Here is an 18,916-nt window from a genome sequence, read left to right on the forward strand (position 1 = left end):
TTTCAACTTTTATTCAGCTATAAAGTTCACCGGGTATTTCTCTATCACTGTTGATATCACTATTGCTCAGCCTAGTCTACTTCACAAAGTGTTGTAAGGTGAAAATGGAAGGGGAGATAATCATATATACCAGCTTCAGTTGTTAGAGAAAGGTGCATATAATTGTAAGATATAAACAATTTGATATCAAATAAAAATGTATTTCTTCACGCAGCACACAGATAAAATATGGAATTCATTACTTTAATTGGACTGAAGAGAATTCCTCCATTCAAAGCTTTAGAACTGGAATTGGTAAAACTATCAAAACTCTGGACAGCAGGAATTATGTATTATTTCTATTAACCTCAGAGGTAGAGATTTGTGGGGGGATATTGAGATTAGGTATGATATATATGTGTGTTTGTGTGCATTCCTGCCAAATAGTTGTGGAAGGGTTTTTGGGTGCTCAGTTTCTGCTAAAGGTCTTCTTGTAGACATGATTTTTCACTGAGATAATGAATATTGTCTAGATAATCTTTTATTCAATGCGGAAGAACATTTATGTTGTCAATTTCCATGAGAAATGAAGTTAGTCTTGACACCTGACAGTCACAAAAATAAACAATATATATGATGGAATGTTATCCACCATAAAGTCTGCCAGGATATTTTTGTATCTCAAAAATCAATGTTTTGAGTTCATGTTTAAAGAGAGGATTGCCTCATGGATTGCCTTAGACTTTTGATACTTTTTCCTGCTGGTCCATTTTTATGAAACCAAGATCTTATCAGTAAAACAAAACTATCTGTAGACTTTTTCCTTTGCATCATTACCTGTTAGAGAGGCACAGTTTGCATCATTCAATAAAGGAATCTAAAGCTAGAGTTTAACAAGTTAGGAAAAAATGTTAGTAACATCAGGAGAGCCAATTACAGAGCTTTTAATTAGAAATTGACCTTTATTTGACAGAAACTAAAACTTGTAACACACACAAATATACAGTCATAATTATTTCCTCTCTGTTTTCTTATGTTTTTAAAGTAACATTCTCCAGATACATTATATACAGTATATTTGTATATATATTGTTGCAACTTTTTGTATAAAAGTTGCATTTGTAGCCATAATTAGGTGTTGGCTTCAGAAATAATGACTATATCAACTGGGTTTGTGTGGATTGTGACGACAAGTATGGGTGCCATTCTATCCATTTCTATCATTTCTATGCCTTCTTTCATTGAATACTGCACAATGGTACCTCAGTACTCATAGTTAATTGGTTCCAGGAAGTGTGATGAATACTAAACAGATTTTCCCCATAAATAATAATATAGTGTCAGCTGAACCTGACAAGTTCTAGCATTTGTATTGAGTACCAAACAAATGATGAGTATCGGGATAAAATTTTGACCTGAAAATGCATTGAGTACCTAATTCAGTGAGTTTCAAAGCAGTTAAGTATCAAGGTACCGCTGTATTTGGGAAGCCAGATAATTAAAAAAAAGTCACTTACAAAAGTTCATCTTTGCTGCTTTGAAGTGGGGGAGGTGTAACTATCTGTCAAAAGTGAAATCTGCTCCCTTCTGACCTTCCAGAAGAGCCTAAAAATTTGGCTCTGCTGCTTGGCCGGGAGCCTTCATTAGGGGTCCAGTACATTAAGGATGACTTGACAGGATAAAGAAGAGTCTAACTCTCAGGCTGCCTATCTGTGTTTTTAATTTTAATTTTTATCTTTTTATTCTATTATAATTGTTTTTATACTTTTTAACTTTTATTATATTATAAGCATTCCAGAGTGACATGAAGGACATAGAAATCCAATAAACAAACAAACTGTTAATATTTTTCATTACATATTGCTAAGGGTTTCCTCTTTCTTTGAATTAATAATGAAATGTACTTGTGTACTGAAAATTATATAGAATTTTTAAGATTTTCAGATGGCTAATGCAAGTATTTACCAATATTAGCTTAATGGTATTCCATTTGTAGCAACTGAAAGTTCTTAACTAGTTGGCACATTGCCTTGGATTCATTTAAAAGGAAAGTACTTAGTAATGAAATATTTTGCTTATGGAAGCAAGATGACTTGTCATCAAGGGTTTTAATTTTTAAATTTACAGTTTTTCTTGTCATATGGATCACCTGAGCTACTTTCTCAAATTTTATTGGTATGAAATCACTTTAAATTTAGAGTACGTTAAGTCTGCCTTATGGAATCATATTTTGGTAGCTCTGTGTCTCTTGATAGTAAGATGGATGGCATATACCAGGGGTGTCAAACTCATGTTGTCACTGCAGCATCACGTGATGCATTGGAACGTTTTTCCCCTTCGCTAAACTGGGCATGGGCTGTGTCAGAGCGCGATGCATCAAGCCCACGGGCTGGACATTTGACAGCCCTGGCATATACTTTTAATAAATAAATAAATGGTGAACAATTTATATTGGAGATGGTGCAACTGAAAAACAATAAAAGAAAAAGAAAATCAGCTTCATGTCAACAATGTTAACCCTGATATTGTCCCTGTTATTTAAGGTGCTTGCAGTTATGAGACTGGATGATAGTATCATTTAGAACAGGATTTTCCAATCTCCGGTCCAGGGACCAGTTCTGGTCTGTGGCATGCCAGCTGTTGTGGTTCACCAGCAGCTAGTGCAGATGGCAGAGTGTCAGATAGTGAGGAGGAAAGGGAACCAGTCAGGGAGTCTGGTGAGGACTTGGACGTGGGGCCTGCATCCGATGCAGGGATGGGGCCAGGACTATATGAGAGTGGGGTGCTACCTTCAAAGCCTTCAGAGTCTGGCAGCAGCAAAGCAGAGGACCCTAGGGAGCCTGTTCCTAGTACATGTGTGCTCAGGGCTGCTAGAAGGAGAGAGCAACTGAAGCAGTAGGGATGACTCGGGAGTAAGTCTGGAAGGTGATTGTCCCTCCCATCATGGATAAAAGTCAGTCCTTGGTGACATGCTCTTTGCAGGAAGCAAAGAAGTTCATTAGATTCTGATTCCTCATTGAAACCTTGCCAACTCTAGTTTATCTTTGCTGGAACTTCTGTTGATATATATTCTAATTAAGTGGACTTCTGTTTCTTGGCAGCCTTCTACAACCCTGAAGGCATGAGCTTATCTCAGAGAATTGTGTCTAATGAGTTTTGGCTGGGAATGCAACAAATTCCCAGCATCGTATTAAAAAAGGTTTGATTTCACACTCAGCTTGTTTTTCCTTAATTTGGATGAAGCCTGGGTCAGAACACCAGCAATCAGGCTGCTGAAACAAGCAAAGCCCCATCTGCAGGATGCAGGCAGCATATGAAACCATGCCCACTCCAGTCTGCAGAAAATCCTCTCTCCACAGAATCAATCCCTGGTGCACAAAAGTTGGGGACCCCTAATTTAGAAGGTTTGGTAGACGCTATATACCTATGAAGGCAAAAAGGATTGTGGCATGAAAATATTGTTGGCCTTATCCTGCAGGACTGTATGGCAGCCCAAGTCTTGTCCATTGGGCTAATCCCATTGATTGACTGATCTCTACTGTGGAGCTTTCAAGTATCCTATTGGGCGGGGGGGGGGGGAATCTTCCTTCTGATCAGTACCAAGATTAGTTGTTTTATTGCTTGACTTAATCCAGATTCCTGTTCTGTCATCTAAAGTTTTAATATTGTGTGTGTGTGTGTGTGTGTGTGCACGCACGCGCGCATGTGCCAATACACTTGCCTTAAAGTCAGTCTTGCTGTTTTCTTGGAAATATTTTTGGCTTGCCAGTGCCTTCTTCCAGCAGCTGAGACTAACTGGCTCAAGGTCATCCAGATGGCTTTGTGCCTAAGGCAGGAGTACAACTCCTAGTCTCCCAGATTCTAGACTGATACCTTCATCTACTACTCTAAATTGGCTACCTACTATCTAGCCACCCGCCAAAATATACAAAGTTGTCAAAGTTGTATAGTAAGTTGGACGCCTCTTTTCTCTTTATCACTTTTATCAGCACACATTTCTGAAAGAAAGCTCAGTGTTCTCAATATACTCATGCAGATATTAAATTTAGGATTTGCACAGATAAACAAGCCATTATTGGGGGCTGTTGTTATTCAGATAACAGATAATCAGAGTTGGAAGGGACTTTATAGGTCATCTAGTCCAACCCCCCCACGTCCAAGTGGGAAACCCAACATCATTTCTGACAAATGGCAGTCCAACCTCTTCTTGAAGGTCTCAAGTAATGGTGTTCCCACAACTTTTGAGGGCAAGTGTTCCACTGGTTGATTGTTCTTACTGTCAGAAAGTTTCTCCTTATTTCCAGTTTGAATCTCTCCTTGTTCAGTTTCCATCCATTATTCCTTGTCTGGCCTACAGGAGCTTTAGAAAATAGCTTGACCCCTTCCTCTCTGTGGCAGCCTCTCAAATATTGTAAGACTGCTATCATGTCTCCCCTGGTCCTTCACTTCATTTTTGTTCACCACATTATAAAAAAGATGTTGAGACTCTAGAAAGAGTACAGAGAAGAGCAACCAGGATGATTAGGGGACTGGAGGCTAAAACATACAACGAACGGTTGCAGGAACTGGGCTTGGCTAGTCTAGTAAAGAGAAGGACCAGAGGAGACATGATAGCACTCTTCCAATATTTGAGGGGCTGCCACAGGGAGGAAGTGGTCAAGCTATTTTCTAAAGTGCCTGTAGGCCAGAATAATGGTTGGAAACTGAACTGTTTGATGTGTTTACTAGACTAGCCAAGTCCAGTTCCTTTAACCGTTCTTCATATGCCTTAGTCTCCAGTCCCCTAATCATCCTGGTTGCTCTTCTCTGTACTTTTTCTAGAGTCTCAACATCTTTTTTATAATGTGGTGAACAAAACTGTATGCAGTACTCTAGATGTGATCTTACTAAGGCTTTATAGAGTAGTATTAGTACCTCACTTAATCTTGATTGTATCCCTTTATTAATGCAATTTAGGATTGCATTGACTTTTTTGGCGGCTGCTGCACACTGCTGGCTCATATTTAGCTGGTTGACCACTAAGACTCCAAAATCCCCCTCTCTCAGTTACTGCTATTGAGCCTGGTTTCACCAGTCTGTATGTGTACTTTTGTTTTTTCTTGCCTAAGTGTAGGACTTTACTTTTCTTTACATTGAATTTCACAGGCCGTTCCATTCCAATCCATAACCATTAGTCCAATGGAACTGAGAGTTTATGTTCCCAAAAATTGACAAAAAGGATTCTGCAAAGCTTGGTAGCTGTGTAATAAGAAAATTATGACTAGACAAACAGACAGAAGGGAAGGAAAAAGCACTGAGGTTGGTTAGTATATTATATAGAGGGCAAGCTCTTGTACATAACCAGGGAAACAATCTCAGACTGACTAGCAATGGAAGATCTTATCTAGTCAAGTAGTAAAACCTTTGCAAGCAAACAACCAAACTCAGAGACCACCAAAGAACTCACAATTCAACCCTGTGAACATATATTCTGCTCTCCTGGAAATACTTTTTTTTAAAAACTTAGCTCATGTAATAATATACACTTTGGAGCAGCACATCCAATTTAAGAATATGTTTCAAAGTGTTAGCGGTATTATTACAGTACAAGCAATGACTGCATAGCAAAATGTTCTCAGAGCTTGATTTCTTGATTTTTAAAAAAACACTCTTGTTATTGTTTGTGTGAGTTTGTGATAGAGCTGCACAAAAGGAAATTTTATAAGTAAGGATTGTGTTTTTAATCCCTGTGGTCGGAGGATCTAAATATTTATAGACAGGGAGAAGAGAGGAGATTGACAGCAATAGATTTATAACTGGTTGGATTGTCTCCCAAAGGCCAAAATGTGGGCAAACTTTCATACCACTTTTAGAAAAGCCCTGCTGAATATTCCCCAGATAAATTCTCTCATCTTTTTTTCTTTCTTTTTTCCCCTCCCCTCTCTAGAAGTGAAAAACAACAAATAAAAAAAGGGTAACTAGGGAAATATACGTTTTTACCAATTGCTATGTGCTATGATAGCAATTTATGGCATTTGGTATGCAGTGTTCATTACGTTAGATATTAAGATATAAAATATAAAGATATAGATATAAGATATAGATATAAAATGAAGACAGTGTAAAAAAAAATCCAGAAATCAAAAGTTTGGGGACAGGGGAGGAAGGAAGCGGGAAAGAAGTATAAGAGATTATAAGAAGCATATAAGAAATATAAGATTACCATAATGTTTAGATTCATTTTCTCAATACTAATATGAATGTATTCTTCCAAATAAGCTTTTTTCACATTGCAAATCACTCTTGCACTAAAAAGATATATGTATGTACCAATAAAGAGGAATAGTGTTGAAATGAGGGGTCCTTAGTACTGTCTGAGCTTGGGTTTTTTCTTGCAGACGTTTCTTTACTCAAAACTAGATGTAACCAGCATTGATGTTACCTAGTTGGGTAATGAAATATTTGTCTGCAAGAAAACAACCACGCTCAAGAGAGCACCAAAGACTCCTCATATATGCATGTGTTAGGATCCTCACATTTAATTATAGACATATCTTACTATGTGTATTCTTGCAAATATTTCATCACATCACTGCTGAGCTTGCAATCTGGGGCAAAGTTCCATGAAAACAATATGCATGTGCTTCCACTTTTGCAGAGTCCTGTAGAGCACATAGAAAGCAACCAGCTATACTTGATGAGATCCTTTCTTCCCCATCGATTTTAAAAATGAAAGAGCCAATCCTTCTGTGCATCTAACAGTTTAGTTAGATTTCTTGTAAGGTCTGCTAAGGAAAACCACAGTTCTGACTGAGGATGAAATGTGTGGAACAACAATGCAATTAAAAACAACCTGTTCTTATTTTAATCAATTAACAGGAAACTGAGTAAAGATGTTGGATTCAAAGCAGCAATTTTAGCAAGGAAAGCCACATCTTAACCAGTAGTTTTATCTACAGAAAGGCAAAAAGTGATACCTATGTAATTTCTGTATGTCACAATGTTTTTAAATATATGGAACAAGAAAAAGCAGAAATAGATCAATTGAACATGGAAGCTGTGTTTTAAATCATTGCATTTTGAATCCTCTTACTGGTTAAAAGGTCTAGCAATATGCTTTTATTTAATTTCTTAGAAGTATTTAATCTCTTAGAAATGAAAATAAAATGATTTGTTTATATATACACATCAAAGTACAATTTTACAAGAAGTTAGCATGGTACTATCCCATGTTAAAACTTCTGAAGTTAGTGAAGATAAGGGATTAAGTTGATAAGGTAAAAATTTGCAGTCCTTAAGCTTGAGAGAATTGTTATTAACCCAGATAAATTGCCTTACAAGGCTACCCACAACATGGCCTATGAGGCAGGATAAAAAAGTTAACCTTGCTCTGTTTTCCAAAGTGAATTAATGAATAAGGTATCAGTGCTAGAAAGCCTAAATTTCAACTGTATGTGTACTAACTGGTATAAAAAAAGTATTAGTTCAGTATCAGTGGTGGGATTCAAAAAATTTTTACTACCGGTTCTCTGGGCGTGGCTTGGTAGGCATGGCACGGGAAGGATGTAAAATCTCCAGCAGAGATATATGGTATTTGCCGGTTCTCTGAACTACTCAAAATTTCCTCTTCTGGTTCTCCAGATCTGGTCAGAACCTGCTGAAAACCACCTCTGTTCAGTATCAAGTAGCTTTAAACATTATGATGGTTAAAGAATTGGGTTGTTTTTTTTTGATACACTGAGTCTTGCTTATATACAGGCACTTATAATATTACACTGATTTTAGAAATAATTTTAGAAGGTTCTATCCTCTCTGCTCATCATCAATATTTGAAATTCTATTACAATGTACACCACTGCTATTTAAATGGCCAGCATTTGGGAATCAAAATATGACATTAATAAAAAAATTAATATGCACTTTAAAAAAATAATCAAACATCTAATACATTGATTAGTTTCTCCCTAAAATATATTTATTAGGCCTGGAAAATTATTTGTTCTTTGAAACCAGTGATATTAATGCTGCAATCCCTACTTTTACTTTATTTATATATTTCTTATCAGCTCAATTTCTATCTTTCATTCTGACGAGAGATAACTCTTGAAATAAGTGTCACTGGTTTTTAAGAAAGAAGAGCAGTAATGGGCATGGGTCAAATAGTTTTATCTATAAAGTAGTACAACATAATATTTATTTCTAAAGTACTTTAAATCCAAAAAAATAATTAAAATTAATGCATTTAAAATCTACAAAGTCTGTAAGAACAGGAAAAGACTCTGAGGAATTTTCGTGGTAAACTATTTATGAATCCCACTGTTAATAAAATTAACATTTAAGGTTTATATTGCATTTTAGAATGTTTTAAGTATTTCTGATATATTATGTTGTGCACACAAAAATCCCGTATGGAGCATTACCATACTGCAGATGAGAGAAGGTTCCTGACAGAAAATGATTTTATTAAATCTATCTTGTAAATACTTTATAGAGGCAAAATTCAAACCAAGGATATGTTAATTTATAGCAACCTTTCTTTGGTGATAATACCACAATATACTTTTTCTCCCTACCTCTATTTTAAGAAGGAAATACAATTGCCAAGATATAAAACATTCACTGTGGGGATGGATTCTCCAGTTTTGTCTCTTTCAAGATTCAGTCCCAAACATCCTGAAAGATTTGGGAAATCTTTGGAAGAAATGATAGAATGAAAAAGAAGAGAAAGTGAGGATTTTTTGATATGAGTATATGCTGATTGTAGTTTTATATGTAGCTTTTTTATTTACCAACAAGCCCCACATGCTTACTGAAATTTGGATTTGAAGCTCTAGGATATTGTCCTTTGTCATTATTGTTCTTCTGTAATGTTTTTATCTAAGAAATTCTGATTTGAGCACCTGAGTATTTTCCTGCCTCTCTACACTCACGCAGAAACAGCTTTCTCTTCATTTTTGAACTTGCTAGTTTTATTTAGCAAATTTGCTGTCATAGAAAACTTTGTTCTGTAGGGAAGTATTACATGTGGAGAGAAACACGTTCACGTTCTTTAACTACCATTGTTGTGGTTCGCCAGCATCCTGTGCAGACAGCAGTGTAATAGGACAATGGGCAAGAATGGGAACCAGTCAGGGAGTCTGGAGAAGACTCAGACGAGCGTCCTGCATCTGATGCAGAGATGGGGCCAGGACCATCTGGGAGTGGGATGCTGACTCCAGAGCCTCTGGAGTCTGGCAGCAGCAAGGCCAAGGAACAAGGAGAGCCTATTCCCAGTGCACATTTGCGCAAAGCTGCTAGAAGGCAAGATCAGCTGAGACAAAGGGGTAACTTGGGTGTAAGGCTTGGAGGTGATTGCCCCTCCCATAGGGGCAAGGACAGGCAATGGTGATGAAACCTTTGTAGGAAGCAAAGTTGTTCATTCTGTTTGGATTAATCCTTGAAGCTCTGTGTGGACTTTGTACTTCAGTTGGTTTTTTTATAATTCATTTGGCACTCTAGCTGTTGGCAGCAATTCAAAGGAAAGAAAGGTGGGTGTTTATCTCGAAGGGACTCTTTGGGACTCATTAGTGGCTGGGAATGAAAATAATTTCCAGCATTGAAATAGTCAGAACAACTTTATTACATTCCGCCTCATTTGTAATTCTAATCTTGATGACAAGAAAGCAAAAAAAAAAAGTGGTTCAGCCAGAACTAAGCAACATGTTCGAATTCTATATACTCTTGAAATATAAAGTTTTATGAAAATCTAACTAATTTCAATTTTAACATTAGGTGGAATCTAATTTGTTCAGTTGTTAATATGTAAGTACTAGATTTAAATTTTATTCACTTTCATTAGACTTGAAACAGATAAATGCTTGAGGAAAAATATCCACAAATAGGAATTTGAAGTACTTGAAGTATTCAAGTACCCAGAAGCATGTCTTCTCAATAGCATCAAACTTTGGAATAGAACAATCTAGACAAACATACCCAATATTACTTAGGATTACTATATATGTGTTACAAAAATGTGGATGGGAGTAAAGGGATAACAGTAAATTTTCCCCATAACATTGACTGCTGGTTATCCAAAGTTCAGCAGTAAAATTTGGTAGTGTCAGACCTCCCTTTTTGCCATTAAACTGAAAAAAAACAATAATTCAACAATTCTGATTACTATTATTTATGAGAAGCAAGGTAAAAGTGTAACAGAAGAATTTGATGGATACACTTTTTCAAAGGAGACACCAATAATTCACCAATTTGTGACTGAATCAGTTTACCTTCATTCAATTCTATTAGATCCTTCCCCTTCCTGTTAATTTCACAGACTATGTTTTCCTTTTCTTAATTAATTTAATAGTCTTAAGTATTAAATACATACATTGTTAAAGTTATAAACATTGTTTGGCACATTTTGACCAGTCTGGCAAATGTAACCAAAATTCAGTTTTATTCCAAGCATGAACATGCTATTCTTACAAATAGGATGTCTAATTTAGTCATTATCTTGCAGTCCCACATCCCACCAACTGGCAAGCACCTGCAGTGTATTTACACATATTCGGGGTACATTAGCTTCCCATAAAATAATTTTCATATTTTGAAAGAAAATATTTTTGTTTTTCTTCTATATATTTATCTGAACTAGAATGATATAACCCTATTTAGTTGTTTTACTTAGAGATTAGCTAGTGGCATATCTATATTATCATTATATCATTCACTATTTCACACTTCAGTTATGGATATTTATGCCAACTGTTGGTGCAATGCTTGGCATTAGTAATATCAATATTTAAATATTTTTCCGATTTTATTATTATTTACTATCTGAGCACTAAAAAGCCTCCTCAGTGTACCATGTACACACATACATAATAATGCTTGAAAAATAATAAAACAACAGTTCTTACAGGTTATTGTAGTTTTTAAAAGATGACAGTATTAATAATACTGAGAGAATATTGGATGTGATATTTACTTTGACTTATTTTTTAAGTTTATATTTCCAAACATAAGGGATTTTGCTCCTCAATTTTGTTGTATTCTTCATGGCAGATTTTTCCCCCCTCAAAGTTTTAATGACATATCATCTGTAATGTTTTTTACAGGAGTAGCCAGATTTAGTCTGTTGTAACAGTAGCAGTCTTCTTAGAGTTTATATCCTTATCAAATGTATTGTTGTGAAAGCATCATACTGTTTAAAGTGCTTAGAAAGTAACATATGCGTACATATTGTGGTTGGGGGAAAGAAAAGGAAGAGAGAATGTGCATGAAAAAGTGAGCGTATGAATAACTACAAAGAATAATGATAGTTGCATATGGTCTAAAGATTCTTGCATTGATTTTTTAATAATATGATAAGAAGCCTTGGACTTTGGTTAATTTCTCATAAATGTTATTAAATATTTTAGTGAATCTTAAACAAGTCAATCATTTTTTTTCCAGCAATGACCACCTTGAGATCAGTGACAGATAATATGGAGGAATTAAAATGTCCCCACCTTTATTGGAAATTACTACTTCAAGTATCAGATTTATAGCTATGGATTCTTTTGCATATAGTCTGATGACTGTAGTGGATCATTGCTGACAGGTTATACATGCTGCATTGGAAAATGATGTAATACAGGTAGTCTTCATTTACTACTATTGGACTAGTGACTCCATTGCTCAGTGATGTAGTTGCAAAAGGGGAATCATGTGACCACATCTTACTTACAACAGCAGTTTATCCATTCCAGCTGCAATAAGTAAACAAATCATTGCAGGTTAAGGATGACATCACGTGACCACAACTTGTAACTTCTGCTAACTTTCCAATTGATTTTGCTTGTTGACTGAAAAGATCAATGATCAAATGATGGTCACATCACTGTGGGATGCTGCAGTTGTAAATCAGTGCTGATTGACAAGCACCTGACTTGCAAGAATGTGATCATAAAGATAATAATTTCAAACAGTTGCTGAATTAATGGATAGATGGTAGTTGAGGATTACCTTTTTTCCTCAAGTCATGGAAACATGGATATTTTTCTTTCCAATTTCAAAGATTAAAACAGGATGCCATGGTTAGCCTGCTAAAGCTTGGGGCATGAGTCCATCCATTGACTGGTATCAGCTTTCTTAATTTCTCATCTTTACCTCAAAAGACCAGGAAAAGACTATTATCTTCCTGGAAAGCATTTTTTTTAATCACTAAAGCACAGCTCTTTCTCTTTCTATCCAATTCTATCATTCTGTTTCCTCTGCACTAGGAAAGCTGGAAAGGAAAATAAGGACAGAATGAAATAGATTTGAAAGAATTTCCCTTTTAACTCTTCTATCCCAATCTTGTGCCATTATTCTGACCTCCTACACATACTATTCCATTTTGAAACCTATTCTCTGATTACATCACTGTTTAACTACTCCAGGATGATGAATTCCTGGATGACTCAGTGAGAACAGAATAAACTACAGGGGTGTCAAACTGGAGGCCCATGAGCTGGATGCATCACATGCAGGCCATGTCCACCCAGCTCCACAAAGGGAAAAAACATCTTGAAACATCATGTGACCACAACATGATGCCACGAGTTTGGAATAAAGCAAAGGAGAAAACACTCAGAGCATCTCCAGCTATTTGTGATTCAGCTTTAAGCTAACTATCATTGAAGAATGTTGAAATATATCTGCTGCATCAGAGCAAGGATCCACTTAGTCCAGCATTTTCTTTTTCATAGTACGAAGCTGCTCTTATGAAAAACAGCTAAAAAGAACTGGATGAAAAATGTAACCAGCCTACATGATCTGTTTAGAAGCAGGGCATACAGAAAATGCTTTCCCTCTGTTGTTCGTGCCCTTTGTGTTGAAAAAGAGCTGAACACAGAGTTTCCAGTCCTTGAGCAAACTGCCCTTTCACATTTTCCCTGCGTGGCAGTGATTTCAATCTCTACTCCCTAGTCTTTTAGAAAGTGGATTATGGCTACTAATCTCAATATCTAGAGCACAATGCAGATATATTAGGATGTTGGGTGGAACAAGCAATAGGTTATTACAGGAAGTTGAAGCAAGTCTTCCCCCAGTAGGGAAACAAAATGCCAAAAAGCTACTGTGCTTCAAAAAAAAAAAAAGATAATTTTTTTTGGTCTCTTAAAGACACACTAAAAAGAAAATGATGCAATTCTTTTCTCTTCTGTCATCTCAAAAAAAGGATAGCTTCAGAACTGATTCCAAAGCGACACAAAGGTCCTTAAAGAACTGTACTTAATTCTAAAGTAAAAAAACTTAACTGTGTATGGCATCACACATGTATTCTTTTTAAATAATCTTAGAGCATCTGGTATATGGATAGGTTTTTGCTTCAAATACGCTGTTTCAAAACTTGCATGCCTTAAATTTCATTAAGTATTCTCCTGGGAGAATACTGTATTATTGATCCTTCAGTTCAAGCTTCATCTATACATCTCATCTCGGCTGGGTGAGTTGAACTTTTGTTTTCGTAAGGTTCAACTAAATATCCTTATATATGTTAAGTCAAAAGTCAAGATCATCTTGTTAGCCTCTTAGTCTTTAGCCTTTAAAAATAAACTGAGGGGGGAAATTGAGGCCTGTCCATGGCTTTATTTCCTGTAATAAAGAATATTGTTGTCAGTTACATATTCTCCAATATTATAAAATCATGCTTCCTATAAATATTTTCCTCTGATGCACATTGTTGAATGAATATATTATTTTGAGCATTTTGTCTGTCTTCAGAAATAATTATCTGGATGTAGTTGTTGTGGAAGGGTACATGGCAGATTCAGTATCTGTATAGATCTGGGTATGTTGCTGTATATTCATATTTTCTTGTGTAACTATATTGTGAATAAGCTGGTTATTTTAAAAATAATACTCCCACAATACAGTCCATTGCCCTCACATAAAGTAGCAAAATGGCATGTGTAAATTTCTGCTTTATCCAATTGAATCACTATGCTTGTAACTTATGGCATTCTCTCATGCTAAAATATACATTCTACTTCTGCTGCATTACATATTGATCTAATATTGTAAGTATACAGAATGCCTGTATTATTAAATGTACGAGCACTGAGCAGCAATTGCTTATCAAGGAAACAACAAAAACAACCTGGAAAATAAAAGCAGCTCATGTGCAAGAAGCACTAAAGTGCCAAGGTTTTGCTTTTGTATTTCAGGAGCTCTCACACTCTCCCAGGTATATTGCTAATTTGCCTTTATTGAGGAGGACTGTGAAATCGGTCATAAGTTATTAAGTGTTTAGCTCCACAAGGCTGAGAAGTGCTATCAGCAACTTCAATACATGTGAATAGTGGGCTCCAAGCAATGGCAAGATTAAAACTGCATTATAAATATAACTTTAAAAATGAAGATTTCTGGCTATGGAAGGTTATTTAATTAACAGATATCACTGAGCCATATTATTTTCATTTAATTCACAATAGTATATTCTCAAAAACTTTACCACCAAATGTGGGAAAAATGGAAATAATGATTTGACCAGGATTTGAAATATGTGTTAACAATTCCACTGCTAGCAGTGAAATTTGGGCATTTTAAAAGCTGTCTAAATTTTTCTCTATAACTACCTGATTCCCTGATATTGTCCCTTCAACAGTGGTTTGATTTTGTTAAAATTCCTAAGGACGTATAAAGGGTCACTTTAAGGTGTACTTAGTTATTTTTGCTTGTCTTTAACTCACAACCAATTAAGAGCCCTCAGTTGGACCAGTGTATTTCAAAAACGGTATGATTTGATTTGAATGAAGTTTAAGCATATTGTATTATTTTGCAAACTCAGTGTACTCTGATATAAATCTTAAACTGTTTACTAATTAACTCTAGGTTTTTCAGCCTGCATCATCTATGATCTAATTTACATTATTAGAACCTTATTTTATACAAAATAGTTAATTTGAATACTAAGATTTAATTATGTTTATTTCATACACATATTCAAGCTTTTTAACTCCAATGAGTTCAAAGTATTTCAGTGGCAATGCAGTCATATACAGTATACTAAGGGTGGAAGTCATTCGATTCTTATCTAGTCAAAATAACAGAATCCATGCAGAAACCGTCAAAACTATGCGTAGAGAAATTACATAATTGGCACAATCTTTAACAACCACATTCCACACTACAACATTTTATTGCATGTCTGATTATAAAAACAGCATATTTAGCACTTTTAACTTCAGCAGTATCTGAAGTGTGCAACTGGGAATGCATTTATGTATTTATTTTGTGGGGGGGGGGGGAGGGATTGGGTTTTGATTCCACAAATCATACAAGAAAATAGGCATAAGCAAATGAAAGCAATAAACATGGTTATAGAAATAAAATGCAGTGTTTAAAAAATATACTATTTCTCAATAAGATTATTTTTACAGTTAAATATGTCCCAAAGCAGTTCATGAAAAGTCAGTATAATAATGAATTATTCTTCAATGGGTAATGCACAACTCTGATCAGAAATGGCTGGGTATGATCTAAATCTAGGGCCAATCGCTGCGTTCTTTGGTGTACAAAAACAAACAAACCCTGGTCTGATTCTGAAATGAGTGGTTTGTGTGTTTTCCTGTCTTCCCTTATTTGGTCTTGCTTATATTTGAACAGGTCTACTCCATTATGCCCAAAGTAACTGATTAGCTCCAAGTGCACCTACTCGGACATTTGATTTGATGATTAGATTTCTCCTGCTCATACTGGTTAGAAATGTGTCAATAGTGAGGCCTTCCAGATGGGACCTGCAACAATGCAAGCGAGCATCGAACCACCACAGACATTTGATGCTTGTAATAATAAAAAGACTATACAATTAGATTAGCCGAGGCTAATTTGGAATGGGTATATTCCCTGTGCACCCTGGGACCTCCTGGGCAGATAAAGGCTTGAGATTTAGTACTCTTAGGATGGAGAACTACAATTTCCAGTAAAAGGAGAAAAGCAGCATTCTGGGAGGTCACGGGGGCAGCACAGTGACCTCCAATGATTTACAGGCCTTTAGCTTAATGAAATTGTTTCAGTGACATGACGGTAAAAGCTCATAATGGATTGGATGTCCTAATGTAATGAAATTATTCCCTTCTGCCTTAGAGGGGGGGAAAAGCACAATTAATATTTACTGAGACCTGACAGGCTTCAGTGTGCTGTAGTATGCAGCTCTTTTAGAGAGTCAGTGAGAAGAGACAGAGCAGCGTGGCAGGCTACCAGCAAGCTTTCGCCCGGTGACAAGCAAAGACTGCAGAGGGGTGGAGGGACACCTTGGTGACAGGGAAGCTGAGGACATGGTGCTCCAAGGCAGCGTGGCTACCAGGCAAGCCTTCATCCTTTCCTTTCCTTCCTGCAGGCAACTGGACAACAATCAGATCAGCTGCATTGAAGATGGAGCTTTCCGAGCCCTCCGTGACTTGGAGATTCTGTGAGTTGACTTTCTCCTTGTCTCTGGGGGTGCGAACGTGTGTGCGCGTGCATGCACACGCACAACCATGCATGTTTGTTTGTGCATGCATTGCAATGCTTTTATTTTTGTGGTTTTTTTTTTCCTCTGGGTCACCCTCATCATTCCTCCTGACCCCCCCTTTTGCCTTCTGGCTAAAGTGCACAGCCAGCAAACATAAATTTGTCACCCACTGGTTTAAGGGTATTGTTAATTAAACCATAAAAGAAGATTTGGCTTCTTATGGTCCTAAAGAGCAGAGATGAAAAGCTATGCTGCTTTTTATGTTGAACAGATGGGATGTAATGATTCTGTAGGACCTGATGTTTTGTATACTAAAACCTAAAACCTTAGCAAAGGATGGCTAACAGGTTTGACTGGCACAATATTGGAGGCAGTTTACAGTTGACTTAGGAGAGAGCATAATTGCCCAACATAGTGAAAGGCATGAAAGTGCAGCACAATAGCTAGGAGAACATCCTATTGTGAAGACACCATATTACCAACTTCATACCTCTGTCTACACATCTGTAGTTTAAGTTAGAGGCTTGGTATTCTCAAATAATTTATTTGCAGTAGGTCAAATTGTCACAAACCTAAGTTATAAATTAAGGCTATTTTGTGAAAGGCTTGTTCAGCATTTTAATTCAGAAAATCTTTTTATAAAAGGAATAATGCATTGAAAAAAAAAACAAGTGCTTTCTATAGATGGGCTATTTGAGCAAATATTGTTTGCGCTTGATGCTAATATGTTCTTAATTATTTTTAATGAATCAAAAGTGTTTGATGATGAAAGGTACTACAAATAATTGGCATAAATTAGAGGTTTTAAGATGTCAGGGACAAATTTTCCTTTTTATGATATGTTGAATTAGGATCTCAAACAGTTATATTGAATATACAAAACTTTATTATGCATGCCAACAAATGTTCTCAAAACTTTTTTGCTTTTTAAAACATATGCTGTTTCAAGTAGAGCAAGGAGTAAATGCAATTAGACCATATCAGGTAAGAGACATGATGGACATTGTAGTTACCTAAAGGTGGTGATGTTAGATGTGTGTAATATTATCTTAATGCTGGGAACAATTGAGGACAAAAGAAGAAAGGGATGACAGAGAATGAGGTAGCTGGATGAAGACACTAAAGCAGTCAGTGTGAGCTTAAATCGACTCTGGGGGATAGTAGAGGACAGGAAGGCCTGGAGGAACATTGTCCATGGGGTCACAATGGGTCGGACACAACTTCGCGACTAACAATATTAGCTTGTAAACTGTATTTTTATTGGTCACATTTAAACTGGTACCCTATTAACATCTGAAAGTGTTTATGATGAATTGATTCTACTTTCCTTTATATGAAAATCATGTCCATTTCCTTTCTTCTGTCATTGAATCTGATAGAAGAAAGGAGTAAGTGGGAATTAGTTTTGGAAACAATAACATGTTGCTATTTACTGTAAGAAAAAGTCAAGAATTTTTTTATTTGAGCTCAACTGTTGGTGGCAACATAGATATAACCATGCAGTTAAATGGCAGTAATATGGAAGTGCTTTGCTTTGGTTCCTTCTGGTACCTTGACGGTCTCCCTTTGAGTGGAAAACTAGGCCTGACCTTACTAAGCTTCTGAGACGAGACAAGGCCAGATAAGTGCTGCCACCTGCTGAAAACCTGAGTTTGAATTAGGGATGTGTTGTTTTATTTATTTAATTGGTGGAGGGACAGCAACAATCCTTTGTGCTATCCTTTGGTATTTAATATTGGTAGAGTAGCCAGTTTTTATGAAATATTAGTATTTGTATATAGTTAAAAAATTAACCTCTTGTTGAAAAATCTATCCAGTTCTCCTGCTTTATTTTTATTTATTTATTTTGGCTATTTAATTGGGAATACTTTTCTTTTTCATTGCAAGAAATTTAGTATAAAATGTATGTTATCACTGACAAAATTCTGAATTCTCTTGATATCTTTGCTTTAAATCAGTTCAGTGTTTGAAAACGTGCTAAACATATATTTTTTTGATTTCTGAAGCACAGACAATCCTTTGGAAATATGTATATGTATAAATATGCTGTGTGAATGTCTGTGTATGTAAAACGTTTATATAGCCAGCCATCTTATATCGAACTTTGGAAATTTCCAATCAACAATTAAAATAATCTTAATAAAAAAGAGCATAAATAAAATGGATATCATTAAATAAACATCGGTTTTAATAAAATAAGGTTTGCATGTTGCATTGATTTAAATTACAGAATTTGATAAAGAGAAGTTTTAAAATGCTCACAAAATGTCACTCATTAATCTTAAAAAGGCAAAAAGAGAAAACAAATGAAAATCTGAAGATGGTCACAAAAAACTTCACCGCATATATGTATAGACATTTTGCCGCCTAATTTCTGCTTAAATAATGACTGTCTCAATGACTTGCCCTTAAAGTATCTGGGAAAATACATGAAGTTTTACTTACTAAATGTTTTTTTCATTCATGTGATAATGTCCATCGATAACAGTGATCAGAAAATTA

The 18,916-nt window shown here is 35.9% G+C and overlaps 1 protein-coding gene across 1 annotated transcript in view; it reads left to right on the forward strand.

The window, feature by feature from the left end:
* Positions 1 to 18,916, forward strand: part of SLIT3 (slit guidance ligand 3) — a 494,586-nt gene that overhangs the window by 274,327 nt on the left and 201,343 nt on the right. Inside the window, exon 6 of the mRNA XM_026696342.2 lies at positions 16,301 to 16,372. Coding sequence (XP_026552127.2) covers positions 16,301 to 16,372 — 72 coding nt within the window. The remainder of the gene's footprint in view (positions 1 to 16,300; positions 16,373 to 18,916) is intronic.

Source organism: Pseudonaja textilis, chromosome 2, assembly GCF_049901715.1.
Source record: "Pseudonaja textilis isolate UNSWEBS1 chromosome 2, rPseTex1.2, whole genome shotgun sequence".
Taxonomy (NCBI): Eukaryota; Metazoa; Chordata; class Lepidosauria; order Squamata; family Elapidae; genus Pseudonaja; species Pseudonaja textilis.